General features: G+C 40.3%; 1 protein-coding gene across 1 annotated transcript in view; it reads left to right on the forward strand.

Moving 5' to 3' along the window:
• AFF2 (ALF transcription elongation factor 2) overlaps positions 1-17078 on the forward strand; it is a 275384-nt gene that overhangs the window by 126212 nt on the left and 132094 nt on the right. The window contains exon 6 of the mRNA XM_086470685.1: positions 16490-16576. Within this exon, the coding sequence (XP_086326811.1) occupies positions 16490-16576 (87 nt within the window). The remainder of the gene's footprint in view (positions 1-16489; positions 16577-17078) is intronic.

Below are 17078 nucleotides of genomic sequence, written 5' to 3' on the forward strand. Positions count from 1 at the left end.
CCCATGAGAAAGGCACCTCAGGAGCATTATCCCAAAGCTGTCTATGTTAACTTGAAGGTACATAATGTGGAAAACTCAGAGCTAACTTTAGGCTAGCTGAGTAGGGAGCTGGCATGAGTCAATGCTCAAGGATTTAGCTTATGCGGTTGGTTTTGCGGACCATTGTTGCACTGCTGGCATGGCACAGGTTAGGTATGAGAGAAGTTCACTTGTGATGTAGATATACGCTATAAATCTGCTTTGTGCTGCCAGGTCAACGCAAAGCAGACTTCATGCTGTTGGGGAGATGACGGGGAGAAAAGGTTGACTGTCTGATCTGACAAATGCGTGTGAGTGTGCAGTGTTTCCTGTATTGGAAAGGTGGTGTTTTGCACCTGCCTGTTACAGGGATAAATGCCTCTTCAAGATGTAAGGCAGCAAAAGATTAGACCTTTGTCAGGACAGACAAGCAAGGTCTGATTCCAGCCTGCAGGCACATTTATCAAAAAAAGGTTTTATTTTCGTAGCAGTATTAAAGAAATTATTTAGCAAAGAACTTTGAAATGTAAAATCTGATCACTATGTGGGTCATTGCAGCCTGTCTACACTGTAACAATAAAAGGATTACAAAAGGTACTCAGGAAAAGAGAGAGAGATCGCAGTGTACCTATTTCAAGTGCACTATTCAATTCTGTTTTCTTATCTCCTTAATCATAGTTTTTTAACATATATTTTTGTGCTGCCAAATTAAAATATTGTTGATTTCAGTAGTATTACATAATTCTGCTATCATTGCCAGATTTACCATTGCTACTAAAATTACTGTAAAGTGAGCTGACATCACAGGAGTTTGGACATGTATTACTGCTCCTGAAGAAAATGAAAGCACACTCATGAGAAATTAATGACTCAACAAAAATGTGTTAATTCTTACCTGTTTTCCAAGCTTTTCAGCATCTGTTTTGCACTAAAACAGCCACTTCTAGTTTCTCTTCCTCATTGACAGTCACCTCAGAAATGATCCACTACGTATTGCAACATGTTACCTGCTTGGCATCCTCACTCTGGTTCAGCACTCTGTTATGGTAAAAATAATATTTTATAAGAATATACAAAATAATTTTTTAAAAGCCAGTTCAAACAAGAAAGTAATTCAGCAAAGTCATTGTCTTGGAGGAAAATATAAGTTTTGCAACTTCTGTGGAAGCAGGACTTAAAAGTTTTAGTCACTTCATATACTACTTTTTCAAATACCTCTGAGTTTTGTAGTTCCAGACATAACTGGAAGTGAACAAAACATGTGGGAAAACAAGTTGATGGGATGTTGTAGTTGAGTGGAGAGTATCATAAAACTAAGATTCCTACTCCAGATTTGCAGACCCATGGGACCTGACTTCCCGTCCCTTTTCGTCATTGTAAATAAAGAGTAAGTCCCTTATCTTTGAGTGAAAGTGCAAGAGAAAACAGACTCAAGGAATCTGGGAAGTTTAATCAACTTTGATCTTTTCTATGCTCCCATGAACAAAAAAGGCCCCAAGTGCTGAACTCAGTGGAAAATTTTAAACCCTTCTACACCGTTACAGTGTTTGGGTCTAGCTGCACCAGGCATCCTCCCTTAAGGACCTCGTGGGCTGCACCAATTTATGTTGGATAAACACATGATTAAGAACTTCAGAGCCTGTTGTGGGCATGTTCTGGGGTACTGCTTCCAGTTCCAAAATGACCAGTAACAGCAACTGCTGGCACAGTATGCAGTGCGGTCAAGCAGAGAAGCCATCTGAAGCTCCTATACTCCACTTACATATCTTATTGCCAAAGTATTACTCCCAAAAAAATCTAGTCGTATTTTGAAATATAGGTAGTAGAATATTCCTCTGGTCTCAGATTAATCATTTCTGTTATTTCATCTTGTCCTGTCAAAATGAAACATGGTTAAATACGAGCATTGAGTGTTTAAACTGCTAGCAATGTTACCTTTCATTTAAGTAGATTAATAATATGTACTCTACATAACAAATTGCTTTAGGCACAGAATGAAGACATTGAAAACATATTAAAATCGAGTTAGGCTTTCTGAAATGAATGCATGTTTTAGAAACAATTCTGGTTTGAAATGACAGAGTCTATAGCATCTTCTATGGCTCTTTATTTCACAAAGGGGAAGGGCTCCATTTCTGCAGCCCTGAGGGCAAGTGTTGTGGGGTTAAGGTGCTGGTAGGAAGCCTCGCTATAAGTCAGCACTGCTGGAGAAGCTGATGGGGCCCACGAAGGATAAGTTGGCCGTATGTGATTACTCAAGAGAAACAGAGCTAGGAAAAGGCTAGACAGTGTCCGAGGAAAGACAGGGCTGGAAGATGTAACTAAATGAATCTTCAATAAGAGTTTCAAGAGCTCTCCTCTGTGAAATTCTCCTCTGAAATTTCATCTGACCATGATGATCAAAAGCTAAAAAAATTGGTTGGTGGTTAAAAAAAACATATGTAAGGAAAGAACTAAAGAAATGAAAAAAAAAGGACCAAAAAGGGGCCAGATACTTGAGGCATGCTCGGTTTCACTGCTTTAACTATACCTACCATGTTGCAACCTTTGATGCTTCACTGCTCTTGTGCTCTTAGAAGGAAAGTAAACAGGACAAAGATGACACCTGGAGTAATCCTGAAGTGAGAACTTTGTATCTCATTGTTGGTCTTCGAGGAAATGGGTGGAAGTGTTCTGTTAGAGCAGATACCAGCAGTATTTGTTGCCATTTTCTTCATGTACTGCAGTCTAAATTTAACCCGAGTCACTGCTGATCTCTTCTTCTTAAGGCAAGAATACAGGCACCAACTGAGTTACGGGACAGAGATATTTCTTCCTGAGAGACCCCCTGGACAAGCAGGTGGACTTCTCCTTTGGAGGGGTCATGTGGTGACATGCTATCAAGCCTTGCCAGCCTCCATGGGGTTTGTGGAAGCAGGCCGACATGGGAAGGCAATTTTGCAGTCATCATCTGTCTTGAGTTCAAGTTATTCCACATTGTGTGGAGAGAATAGGTCTGGAAGCCACATTTTGAGGGGGAGCAATTTATGTCTTTGCTACTTGCCATTGATCTGTAAGCTCTAAGACTGTCATGCAGCACAGTCAGTGGAGCTCTTTCTGAAGGTGTGTTCCTTCTTACCTGTGGAGATTTTTTCAGCTGTCAAAGTCTTCAGAATACACCACTCCACGCCTGTCAGTAAAAGACTGATATGGTCCCTCTTTCCATCTCTTTGAACATCCTCTCAATAAATGTTTGAATACATAGACGCAGATAAAACATCCTACATTTAATATTCCTATATAACCTTGAGATGCCCCTTTGCTCCACAGTGCCTCCTTCTGTGAAATGGGGAAATAGAACTTCACCCACACTGCCATCGCACTGTGAAGTTAAATTAGTTGCTGGCAAAATGCATTGAGGTCCTCAGCTGGAGTTAGTGGTGTTTTAATTGTGCAAAAGCAAGGCTCAATCAGATATTTAAAATTATACTACATACTGTGGTTTATCCATTTCTATAGAGAATTTCTAACATTCCTTTCAAGAAAGCATGTCATTGAATTTAATGTTCTGAGAAACCTGATGAACTTCCAGTCTATTTTAGATGTATATTTCAAATTGTGCTTATAATTGTGTTTTTTATTGAATATGTAAGTTCCTTTCAATTTCTTAATACAGTACATGGGTTTTAATACACATTTGAGAAGAATGCACACTGTGGATGGGAGGCACTTTTGAGCATTTTCAAATTGTCACAGTAAAATGGTCACATTTGTTTAATTAGCCCATAGATCCTGCCACATTGATTTATGTCAGCTGCATAACAATTTATTTGGATAGCTAGAAAATCTGACCAGAATGCTTTTCTTTTTTTTCTTTTTCTTTTTTCTTTTTTTTCCCCCCAAGGAATTTCACACATTTCTTTTTGATTTAAAAGCAGTCATAGAGGCACCCAGCCTTGCAGAAGTGAGCTGAAGAAAATGTCAAACTGTAACATTAGAAAGGAAGATGGTTTTATTAGTTCAAGGTGTTGAGGTGTTTGTTGACCGTTGTTCAGAGGCAAGTGGTAAAAACTGACTACAAACATGAATATGAAGTTCAGACCTAAGTGCCCAGATTTATGTTTGTCCAACATTCTGCATGCAATGTTTATTCTACCTTCTGCAAGTGTTACTGTAGTGCCTTCCAGGGCTCCTAGGGCAAGGACTGTGGTGTGGGTGTCACTGGAAACCCTGTTCTCAACAGTTTACAGCTCTTCTTTAAATATTTCCTATATTCCAAATTTTCTGTGCAGTGTCTAAGCAAATATTGTTTGGGGGGAGGTGAAAATAATACCTGCTAGTACTTTGCAGGGTGAAACAGGAACAACATGGACATACATGGACTTAGGAGGCTTGCATGGGCTGCTAATTGAAAAAAAAAAAAAAAAAAAGCAGGATAGTGTTGATTGAATATGCTGCTGGTTGAGCGGGTGATTTAAGGCATGGACCAAATTTCACCTCTGGAGCCAAGCTGGAAAATGGCGAGTACTGGTCTCTTGTGAAGAAGGCTTTGAGATCTTCTGATGGAATTTATTGCACATACACTGACTGTTAAAGGCCCCTTTGGGCTTTGTAGTCCATTAATTTCTTTGCCATGAGTGTATCCTCCTAAAGAATATGTTGTTTGTGTACCCCAAGGTACAGTAACCTTTAAAAATATTCTTCTGAGCCTCAGAAAAAAAAAAAAAAAACAACAACAACTTGGTGTTTGGTTTGTAGAAGTACATTTTCAGTAGTGATTTTTTTATATATTTTTTTTTTTTAGATCAAGCCAATTAATCTCTTCGTATTTATTGCAGTTTTTTATCATTTCTAACCTCTTGAGTCCCTAGTCTTTTCAATAAGAGGTCTGAGCTGCCAGTTTATCTGAAAAAGGAGTGTTGTACCAATCAAATGAAAACTGGTGCTCAGATTTTTTTGAAGAGCATCCCCTTGCCATTCTTGAGTTCAGAGAAAAACAAAGAACACAGCTTCAACAGTGAGGCGTTCACTGGAGGCTTCTTTCCATGAAAATAGTTATCACTCCTTTTTTCCTTGGCAATTGAGTCATTGTTGCTTTTAAAAGAAGTTGTCATGATCTCCTCATTATCATTTTTCTTAATATGATAAGTGTAAACTACAAGAAAGCTATCATGTTTGAAAGGATACAAGAACCCTAAGGAATGTTACACTAACTGCTTGTGCTCTTTGAAAAGGCTTAGACTGGGAATTTGACTAAATGTATCATTCTGTCTCCTTTGCAGCAGCGTTGTCATTTTATAGTATCTTTCACTTATAACACAAGTTCCCCTTCAAAAAGAATGCTGTGTTACTGCATGTAGCCTTTGTATCTCTCCAGCAAAGTGAGATCAACAACTCCTTTTGGCAATTGCTTGAACATGATAATACATTGCACTTTGTAAAAGTATTCTTTGGCAGGTTTATTCCAGTTTGTATGATAACTGGTAATTGTCAGCATTTGACACCAGCTGGAGTTGCAAGCAGCACTAACTGCTTAGAGCTAACTAGCAACCATGGGTCTAGTGGGTGGTCCTTTCTTGGTCTTGCTCCAAGTTTGTTCTAGATCGCTCATATGACCCCTGATGAACTATTCCTAATGAACAGTTTGCTATTCCTTTTTGGCCATCTAGAAGCAACAAAGATAATACATGTTATCATCTAGTAATGTAGATACATAATTTTTAAATGCTGGAGCACCAAACTTACTGCATTTTAGTCCTATGACTTTTGTGTCCTATTTACTGGGTTTCCTGTGGGAAAAAAAAAATAGTGTAGTGTTTGGAGACAGGAAGGTTATGGACTTTGCCCTTTTTCAGCCCTGTTTTTAGGAGTTAGTTTGTTTCAGTGTAGTTTGTTGCCAGAAGGTTTTAAAAAATGCAGACAGGGGAGGAAGATATGTAAATCTGCTGTATAGTCTGAACATGCTGATTTCAGACGTTAGGACCGCTCTGTGTGGGACCCAGCATCCTCAGCTGTCATATGTCTTAGTGGCAGTTCTGATTATTTAATGTTTCCAACCTCAGACTTATTAGCTTTGTAAGAAAGAGCGAGATGGGAAATGAGGAATCAAATGCATGCATGTGACAGTGGGAATCTGTCTACCAGAAATACTCTGAAGCCTCCATACCTTAAGGGAGATCAAAAAAGACCTCAGCATGTTTTGGCTTCAGTTTTCTTTACTCTTTAAGCTGGCTTATTTGGGTAAGGCTGACATGCCAAAAAAGTATATGTTGTATCAAAACATCTTCTATAGCATACATCCGTTTTTTCTACACCTGTTAGCTTAGCAGGAGTGGATCAAAGGGGAGTGTTGGCATGATTTACAGGACACACAGATGCAGGAACAGACCTGCTTCAAGGCACAAGTGAGGAAAAGGAAATCCAGACTGAAATGTTTGTTCTTTTCCAAAGGCTAAAATTACTATAATAAATGCCAGGTCGCCTGATAGGGTTTCAGGTGGCTGCTTAGGTCTTTCTGTAAGAAAAGGGAATTAAAGGATTGAGTGTGAGAGGCAGTAAGGACTCTACTTTCTGTTACGGGCCAGAACCCATCATATATTTTTTGGCCAACATGCTAAGCTTTTAACCTTACAAAAAAAAAAAGGATCCAATGATCAGGCTTCATTTTGAAGTTTTCTGTCCATCCAGGGCTTGTCAAATGCTGATCAAGCTCTGTGTTGTCCACCCAGGATTTTCCAGCCAATATTCACTGTTCCAAATTTCCAGCCAATATTCAGAAGTTCCACTACTGCCCTAGGCATTGCATAAGAGAGACAGTCTTTGCCCTCAAAGTATTCATAGTCTCTGATGTAGGCACTGGGACGATAATCATGCTCCGTAGGGGAGAAAGCATTCTTCATACACTAAGGGAGAAGCAAGTTTTCAACTGGGACACATGGTAGGGAAAGCATCACATAGATGAAGAAAAAGAAATGCTGAAAAAGGACAGCTTCTGTAAGGGCAGGTTTGAGCTTTTCTAGGTGTTCACTGTGTCTTCGCTTCAGCCTTAGACCACTGTTTTAATGGCATTACAGCTGAGGTGTTGATGAGACCATGTAAGAGGAAAACGACATTGAAAAGAAATGCTACCCTGGCACACCCACTCAGGAAAACCCATGCTACAATACTGCTTGTGTGGTAAGCAGAATAAAAGAGATCTGGCAGAGTCTTGGTTTTGAAGGCTAAAAAACAGCTTTTGTAAAAGATTTCAATGTGTATTGTACAGCAGTGTGTGGTAGCTTCATTTCTTTGTATTTGATGAGTAACAACTTGGAGTTGAATTTTAATGAAAGCAAATCATTGCTTACACAGAAGAATTCAGCTTTAAACTCAAATAAGTTGCCTGACCTGATTTCTCAATTTCCCCCTATATGCTATTTCAGATAATTGTTGCTCCTGTTTTAAGACTAAAGCTGGTGTCTTCTGGCAAAGTTGATGCTCTGAAATTCATGATGAGTTTTAGACTCAGTTTCATCGTATTGTCAGGATGTGGGTTATAAGCTGGTTACATGGGTCTAAAACTTAGTGCACAATGTAAAACTTAAAAAACAGTTTCTCTGCTAAGCCTACAGAATGAGAAGTTTTGTAGTTTAGTAATTTAATTTTGCCTGATATTGAATTTGGATTTTTATTTTTTCATAATATTGGCATAAGTGGCTCCAGAAATTAAATGCATTTTGTAATGAATTACATGGATAAGGTTTTGTCACATGACTACATAATTCACTGTTGTACTTTGTATGAAAAAAACCATGAATTGATTACATCTGGCAACGTAAAGGAGATGGTGTAATGTATTGTATAAATGTGCACAGTGGAGTGCCTCAGGGTAGGTGCAGTCTTGTTTTGTAACTGTAAATTATAGTTCTGCTCTCCTCTTGGTGTGAACCCTAAGTTTCAGAGAAGAAAACAGGCGATTCAAGACATGCTTTTTTGCTTGTGAAGCTCAGGATGGATGGAACAAATTACCAGATTCCCTTAAACAAGTGCCAGCAGTGAATAGTTTCAAAACACAGTTGCTTATTTACTTGGAGAAACATTGCCAATGTTTTTTAAATTGCAGAGATGAAATTATATGTTGGAATTAGTAACTTTTGAAAGAATTAGCTTTTTATTACTTATTGTGCCTTTGTTTATATTATACTGTTGTACTGCCAGGATATTATGTTGTATTTAACAGTTCAATGCATACTTCCTATCTCTTGGGGCCCTCAGGAAAATTAGATGTGCCATCCCTGGAGATGGTTACCAGCAAGTATCGTTTTGGATAAATAAAATCAATAGGATGTGGCTGTGCATCTCAGTGGGGATGAAAAGCTGCCAAGAACAGGAGGTATTACATTGGCCATTCTGTCCACAGCAAGACTTTGGTACTGTGTGTTGGGCAACAAAGTTGTTAGCGAGAGTGACAGCTGAAGGATGCCTGGCTTCCTGGAAGTGGGTTTAGTACACGTGACTGCAAGTACCTGTGTATTTATGGGTGTATCATTAGCTTTTAGGACTCTAAAAGTGGTGTTAGCTGGTATTAACAGAATATCCAGTTCTGGGTGAAGTATTAAACGGATAGGATCTCAGCACAGCTGAGAGTTAGTAAGTATGAAGGATCAGGATTTCACCATCATGATTTCTCTGGCACTGACCACTGCCATCATCCCAGATGAGCGAGACCTTGAGTCTGACCTGTTCTGGTATTCCCTATTCCTGACCCATCAGTAGGTCTGTCCAGAAGGACAGTTCTATGGAAATACGAATACCTCACATGGGCTAGAATCTCACATGTGCTTGACAAAACTTTAAAGTGTTGATCATCCTCTCCTTGCATGCAGCCGTTATGGCCTATCCTTAACAAACCCCACATGTCTGCAAGTAGAGAAGACACTTCCTGCCTCTCTTGGGTGGGAAGTGGAGTTACCTCAGTGTCGTTATTCCTGGTCACTATATGCCTGTCTTTGGACTCTCTGAAGGCTCATGGCTTGTCACAAAGAGCACTGGCTCCTGCTCTTCTCCTGGGCTTTCACTAGAAAGCTTGGGGAACAGTCTAAGACAAAGACAGTGTGGGTCAGAGAGGCAATCATACATGCAGGATGCATCTACCTTTGACTTCCAGTTTCTCAGGCCTCCCTTTTCCACAGAACTTAATTCTGTCTCATCATATAAAACTTGTCAAGAGAGCTCTCTCATGTGCTTCCTGTACGGTCCTGTTTCATTTTTGACACTGTGTGATTCTACTTTGCCGATTGTGTTCTGTGAACCTCCCATGTCCTTTCTGCACGTTACTCATACAGATAACCTAAGCCTGACAAAAGTAGTGATACAGCTGCTACAGACCTCCTGTTATGTTGCAGTTCAGCGTAATGATGTGTCCTAAGTAGGATTCTTGGGGAGATCTGCTGCATGTTCCTGAAAATGCCAAGGACTTGTGAGAAGCTGCCCGAGGCCACACAGCCTGCTTGGGATTGAATTGAAGGACTGTCCTGGGCAGTGTGAGCCACATTCAGGACAGTTTTTGACCATATAATCTTCCTGAGGTGGACCCTGAAGAAAATTATCCTGATCCACCTTGCAGAGAAGTATCTAACCTGTTTCACAGAGGAGCCTTGGGAATGAACTATTGTATGCACTGCATGGACCATTTGGGGCCCAGGACCCAGCAGGGAGCTAAATCATTCCACAGTGCAGACACACTATTGTATAAACTGTAGTTACTTTTAGGATTGTGTTGGACTTCTTAAATTGGGAATCCGGTGGTGGGTTCTTGTGTGTAGCTTCATTACTCTCCCCCTAAAACAGCCTCTTGAGCTGAGATACCTTCTCACAGTAATGGAGCATTGTTTTTCTTCACTACACAAGATTGGTTAGAGCAGTAAGTGCATCAATCATGATTTGCTTTTTTTTTTATTGTCTTATAAATGCTCTAAGGAAAGAATATGGGTGTTGTTAGTTATAAAAGCTACAGTATGAGGGAAATATATTGAAAAGTGTGAGGTGTACAGGAGTCGGAGTATTGAGAAGATCAACAGAAAATGTTCATATTGCTCTTGCTTTCTTTGTTGATTTCTAAATGTTAACAAAGGAAAGGAAAACACATGTAAAGTTTATAGTCAACCCCTGTTGACTTCTAAAGAAATCTCTATATTAATTTTTATTTAATATCATTTTTGTCTGTCCTTCCCATTCTTGCTAATATGGAAAGAAATATTAATTTACCATGGGAGGATATGGAACGCATCCCATTTCCCAGTTGGGCAAAGGGAACTTATTTGTTGTCATTGAGAAAACCCGCAAAGTGAACACTCCGGTTTTAGATTATGGTTTAGAAATGGTTCCTTTTTGTAGAGTAAACTCTAGCTTTTCAATAATAAACTCATGCGTGCATGCACTGTAATTCCAAATGGCTTTCTAGGAGTTTTTAGTACATTTGCAACATAAATTCTAGTATGACAAAGACATCATTGTAGATGCCACCATATTGTTCCTCCAAAAATATATGCTGAGCACTAGGCATTGGTAATAAATTGCCTAAAACATTTGCATGAGTAGAAAGTTTCCTGCCTTAACATTCGTACCAAGAAAACTGACTTTCTCTTGGAGGCCATCAGGCCATCACTGAAGTCTCTTTTTTTTTTTTCCCTTACAGGAAAAAAGATGTGGTATCCCTTTGATGCTGAGAATTTTTTTAAGTGCTGAAACATGCTAATCAAATGCACATCCAGGAATTTATCTATCATGGCCCTGTCAATACTGACAATGTGTCAAAATCCCTTCCTCAGGAAGTCTTTGGCCCAGTATAAAGGGCCAAATGATTACCGGTCAGGATATTCCCAACTGCTTGTGCAAATTTTCCATTCCTTCATAAGGAATGTGAATGAAAAACAACCTGCAGGTTTATTGCCTTTGTGTTCCTTTAGACTCAAGTGTCATTTGCTTGTACATTTATAAATATAAAGCCATATATTCATTCTTTCCTTAGACTTTTCCCAAAGATGAAACAGGTTGAGATGTTTTTTAATTCAGTATTCATCGCACATATAAAATGTGGCTGTCCCTCACGCATTACTGGCTTCCTCGCAGAGAGAGTTTTATCGGGTTTCTATAAATGCAGAAAGCAAAAAGATACTGTGAAACAAGACGAGCTTTTCATTAAGGTTACATTGATAAATAGTTAATAAAACATTAATAAATCATTAATAGAGTCTTTAATAAATGGTAAATCACTTGGTTATTTTTATTCCGTCAAGGCAGTAGGCTGCTTAGCACCATCTGTGACATAGAGTTTGTAATAACCTTAGAACATCTATTCATCATATATTAATTTTTTCTGAATGCAACTTCATACTGTGTAACCAAAAATTGGAGAAAGTTTAAAGCAACAGATTTAGCTAAGAGTTAAAAGGACTGAGAAGGTTGGTTGACAGAGAGTACCACAGATAAGGTCTCTTTAGCAGCAGTGGCCTCTGATTGCATTTATGGCTAGCAATATGTGCAGGGCTGCTCCTCCTCCTGCTCCTCTGGCTGCCCTCTAATGATGTGGGCGAAGTGTTGGTCCTGAAACTGCCTTTGTGGACTCAATGCCACAGCAGAAAAACGTCGGGATTGTTGTTTTCTTCTTCTGCCTCTTTGTGGATCTCCTGTCCACGAGAGAGGCAGTGAGGGTTGCATTTGGCCAACAGAGATCTATCAAACTAGAGAACAAGAAAAAGGTCTGGGAAGGGTCTTAGAAATCTCATCATCTACTACACATCCCTGCCCCAATGCAGGAAACAATTCTGATGTGTGCTAATCTGTTCTTAAGTGTGTTCCTCCAAAGATGGAGTCTGTGTAGCTCTCTGAGCAATCTGTTTCAGTGCTGCACGGTCCTTACCATTAGAGAGCTTTTTCTTATGTCTAACTGGAATCTTTCTGGCTGCAGTTTAAGTTCATATCCACCATAAAACTGGAGAACAGATTATTCTCTCCTTTAGCTACAGCTCTTTCTGTAATTGAAGACTGTTCTCATGTCTCCCCTCAGTTCTCCCAAGGGAAGTAGCATGAGCCCTATATCTTGGGAGACTTCAAATTAGATCAGGCTAAGCAGTTTAGAGTGCACTGTAGGAAGCGAAGCTGCCTCAGTAGGAAGGCAGAGTACACAGTCTAGCTGCATTTTCCATAATGACCTCTTAGAGCCTGGCTCAGTGCTTTTATCTGTATTTAAAAACACTACACACTTTCTTTCGAACAAGAAGGAAATGATGGAAAAATGAAATACAGAGAAAAGAAATAAATCTTGAAGGCAGCTATTAATTTTAGGGACTGGTTTTGTAGAGCTATTTACCATCTGCCCCATATCCCCTGGACTCAATTCTCTCGCTCTGACCTTTTCCTTAGAAACTTGCAAGTTTAAATCCATCCCCAGTCCTCTCCTTCCTTTTAAATCATGATTTGGCCTTGTACCTCTGCAGCCCTTAAAAAGTTTGCTCAGAGTATTTGTATTTTTGGTGATTCATTAGATCATGTCTGCATGTGTCCTTCCTAGTTACTTACCTGAGGGCTTTTATAGCTGAAAAAAGCAGACTTAGCTGAAGAGGCAAGCGTGCCTAGCTCTAATAAATAAAGCACATGGAGTCAATTAAAACAATGTTTAAATAATTTTCAGAAAGGAGGATGCTTGATGTTACTACATCAGAGGACCACAGTGACTTTTAAGCCAACAAACTGTGCAGGTTTACTTTCTCATTTAATCTCCAGGTCTATAAAAAAAGGCATGCTTCCCTAGCAGTCATCTACCCACTCCAACAGTTAACATGATTTTGGAATTATTTTAAGTCCAAACCATGTGAAAATAAATCCTAACTCAATTTTGTGGGATTACTTTGTTTCCATTAAATTCCTCTTTAAAGCATTTCATATGCTTGGTTTTATTATTGTTACTTCCAGGAATTTCTAAATACTTCCAAATTTGGATTGATTAAAGTTTTTTAACTTTTCCTGGCAAAAAAAAAAAGAACGCAATTCCCTGCCTACTTTCCCAGGTATTTACAAACCAAGATGTTTATATATCCATCTTAATGGATGCATACATAACACACACAGTGTCTGTGTGGTTCTCTATGGTCATTACATATTAGAAGGCAGATATATCTGATTTCATAAGTTAAACAAAATAGAGCTTAGCAAGTACTTAAAGATGAGGGACCTCCAAAAGAAATTGAGGCATAGCAAAGAATGGTGAAGAGATGTGGATGATTAAATAAATGACATCCTTTCTTCTGATTCTCCACAATAATGTGCAAGTGCTTAAGGAACAGAGTAAAAGAGAGTTAAGCAGACGGTCATATCTCTGCAGGATGTGGGGTTGGGGATTTGACCCTTCACTGAAAACAGTGCAGTGCTGTTTTTGCATGTCATTCTGTAGCTCAGTAGTGCTCTGCGTGAGCATAATATGCAGCTGTTGGTGGTTGGCGTGAGGTTGCTGCTCATACTTTTTGAAGTGACATTTTTCAGATGAGTAAACTCAAAACTTTTTCTACAATCATTCAAGGTTCTTTGGTCAACAGTGCTGTGGCACCTACCTGTAGGCAGACATAGGTATGTTTCTTTAAGTAACTATATACTTCCTCACACGTTCCACACACAGTGTTTGTTTATACTCTGTGCTTTAAATACTTGTGTTGTTTTACATATGTGATCCTATCTGGAATTTTCTATCCAATCATTTTTATTACAGTGATAATTGAAGTGAAATGCTTCAATGTAGCTGGCTTGGACCTTTGTAATAGACTTTGGTGCTCACAAGGTCACTGTAAACACATAGATTGCATAGTACTAACCTCACTGAAGTTGACTTTTGCCTCTGACCTCAGTGTAGTTGAGATTTCTTACTTTGTAATTGAATTACCTCAAGTAATAGCAGACTCATTTTTCCTTTTCCCACTGTTTTATGTTCGAGTGTCCCTTAACAGGGAGGTGACTAAATTTGCTTACACTTCAGCCTGACAAGTTGGTAGGCAATGGATGCGTGCTAGATGCATTTTGACAGAGGATATTCTGAAATATTTGCTGGCATCATCTTTCCATGAATTCTAGGCTCTCTCTTCAGCCTTTTATGCATGAGCAGGAGGAGGCTGAGGTTAAGCCTATAATTGCAGTTCTAGAATATGCTTCGTTTCTGCCTTCCGTCAGGCTGCCTGTCCCTCTTTTAATTATGAGATAAAGTCTCTGTTTCATCATTTTGCTATGAAGAGATTTGCCACAAAGCAACCTCTATGGCATAGGATTTGGCAGAGGCATGCAGGATTTGGATTATATTATCTCACAGAAAAGTTCACCGAATGCTTAAATCTTTTTCTGCCTTCCTCTGTGCAGAGGTCGAACAATCAATGCAATGTAACTCTGTACTTCTCGTCACTGCGCTGAGATGCGCAGCCTCACCCACCGGGAGGGATGTGCTGTTCACAAGCTGCCTCCTTCCTCCTCATTCCAACTGTCTGGGCTTTGTGCGATGAAAACAGGCCCTGAGCTCCACAGGAATCCAAAAGCTCTTTCAGGAGTGCAAAGACATCTGCACCCTCCCCTGTCCCTGGGTCATCTCTACACAGAACTGGCAAATCTTGGCCTCAGGCTGCACTGTCTGTAGCTATGCGGTCCTTCAGATAAGCCACAAGGGTGTCTGTGGTGTGCTGCGCTGGTGGAAGCAGAGCAGCAAAGCCCTGTGGGGCCGAGCTGCCAGACAGCTCTGCCCTCCTGCCTCCGCCAGGACTGGGCAAGGGCTTCTTTCCGTAGCGGTTGTTCCTGGGCTCTGTGTCTTGCAGGGCTCAGCCAGACCTTGCTGCAGTAGCAGCATTGCTAAGGGTGGAAATTTGATGGGCTTCAATAAAGTACCAGTGCCTGACAGGAGCTGGGGGGAGGTTTACCTGTCCTCCTGTCCCATTGAGTGGAGACCACGGTGCATAGTTTTCCTTTGTCTGTCCTAACCTCCTGTGTGACGCATGATTTGTGAGCAACAACTGGAGACCTGAAACTTGCTTGCAGTATCTTCGGTGGATTGTACACTAGTATCCAGCTGTAGCCACCCAGGCCATAAATGCACCCGCCGCACTGCCCTTTTGACAACAGTTATATTTTCTTTAATTTATTATCTTATGTTTTTATTTGTGGAGCATTTGCAGTGGCTGTCGTGTTACCTAGAGAAACTTGTGTGCTCATAAGCTTTGTGTGAATGGCCCTGGGCTTGACCAGTGTGAAAAAGCAGCCGGGAAGTTTAGTTTGCTGCAGTTAGGATTACAGCCATTGCACACAGAATTTGCTAGATCGGACCATCTTTTGCTCTTTGTCCCCCTTGTCTCAAGAAAGTATCCTTTCTGAGATTTGTAGGCAAAGAAAAACAACTAAGACAAAGATATAATGGATTGTCAGGGACAAGTATTACTGCCTTTCTGAATATTTATTAAACTAAAAACAAGAATAAGAGACAATGGAGCAGTGTCTACCATAAAACACACTGATTAGACGGGCGTTTACAAGTTCTGCCTAAAATAACACTCTTGTGGTTTCCCTATTTTAGTGATTTTTCCCCCTCCTCTGAACATAAGCCCCAGTCTGCTCCCACCAAGCACCGTGGGGCAGTGGTTCTAGGCATCAATATGAAAAAAGCAGGGTGTGCACTGACTCTTCTGCCATGGGCACCCAGGTGATTTCTTTGAAGACAGTTGGAACATGCCTGTACAAATGATGAATTGCACACTGATACAGAAAATGAGTGTGTTGCTTAGATGGTCTTGTATGCAGATCTTCACCAGAGACTTGGATTTCCTAGTTAAGTAAGAGCTTTCTGTGTAACTGTGCAAATCACCTAGTCTCTCAGTCCGTTCCTTTAAAACGGAATCAGTAGTGCCTGATGCTGGGACATTGCATACCACAGTAAGTGCCTATGGCCAGTGCTACGAGAAGATGCTTTGGTGCATAGGACTCTGTCCCCGCTCTCTTCTACACCAGACATGCGTACTGCAAGCCCACTCCAGCTTTTTCTAGACCTGCCTCTGGTTTATTCTGCCACTGTGCAATCTTGAATAAGGTTGCATTTTGCCACCATGCAATCCTTTATAGGGTTGCATCCAGTGCGATACGGGAGGGATCCCCTTCCTGCTTGGGCTTTGCAGGTAAAACCTGGTTCTATACCTATGATGGCTTCATTCATACAGCTTGACAGGCTGACCGCAGAGGTGGAGTCAGCTGCCACCTGATGAAGGCAGAAATGGTCAAAATTTTCAAGATTAAAACCTGTCCTTACCCTCATTCCCAGGAAGTGCTGCCTGTTGGGTAGTTTAGGTGTTCATCTGCCACATAAGGGGTGGGTGGGAATGCTTCCTTAAGCAATTACATCTCCAGGCTCAGTGGAGAATCCATTACCATTTTTTCTTCTCTTTCTTCTTTATGTACATAAATTTGTTTTCAAAAACATGTCTTTTCTCTTCCCTAGGAGATGACCCATTCCTGGCCTCCTCCTCTTACTGCTATTCACACTCCTGGCAAGGCTGAGCAGACCAAGTTTGCTATCCCAAGCAAGGTACAAGTAGGCACCAGTGACCTGATTAACATGGTGTTCTGTTGAGTATTCTTCACTGGAGAGTTTATTTTTGTAATTGGTTTCATTTTCAAAAATTTCTAAGACTATTTTTAGTTGGAAATTCCCAATCAGTCTGTTGTTACTAGTAGGACTGCTTATTTAAAGCTGCAGAAGTTACAGTGGAAGCAAAGTGAACTTTGTCTCTGTTGTTACAAGAGCCTTTCTACATCAAGTATAGCATATTTTATTTGTTTGTTTTTCTTCCATTATTATTTGTGCAGTGCAATGGCTGAAATGGTCATTCGTTCCTACTAGTGGTTGATTGCACGGTGAGATTTAGGCTGCATGGTCACATTACAGTGGCTTAAAATGTTCTTTCATGTGAACAGTGCTATGGCATTTGTCATTGTGCACACTCCAAGGGCGCATGGAGTTGCACAGTGCGACCCTCAGTATCGGCCTTGTTAAAAGCACACACTCAGCATTTGCCACGTCAAAAGCA

The sequence above is a fragment of the Leptosomus discolor genome, chromosome 9 (genome assembly GCF_034619465.1).
Source record: "Leptosomus discolor isolate bLepDis1 chromosome 9, bLepDis1.hap2, whole genome shotgun sequence".
NCBI classification, from domain to species: Eukaryota; Metazoa; Chordata; class Aves; order Leptosomiformes; family Leptosomidae; genus Leptosomus; species Leptosomus discolor.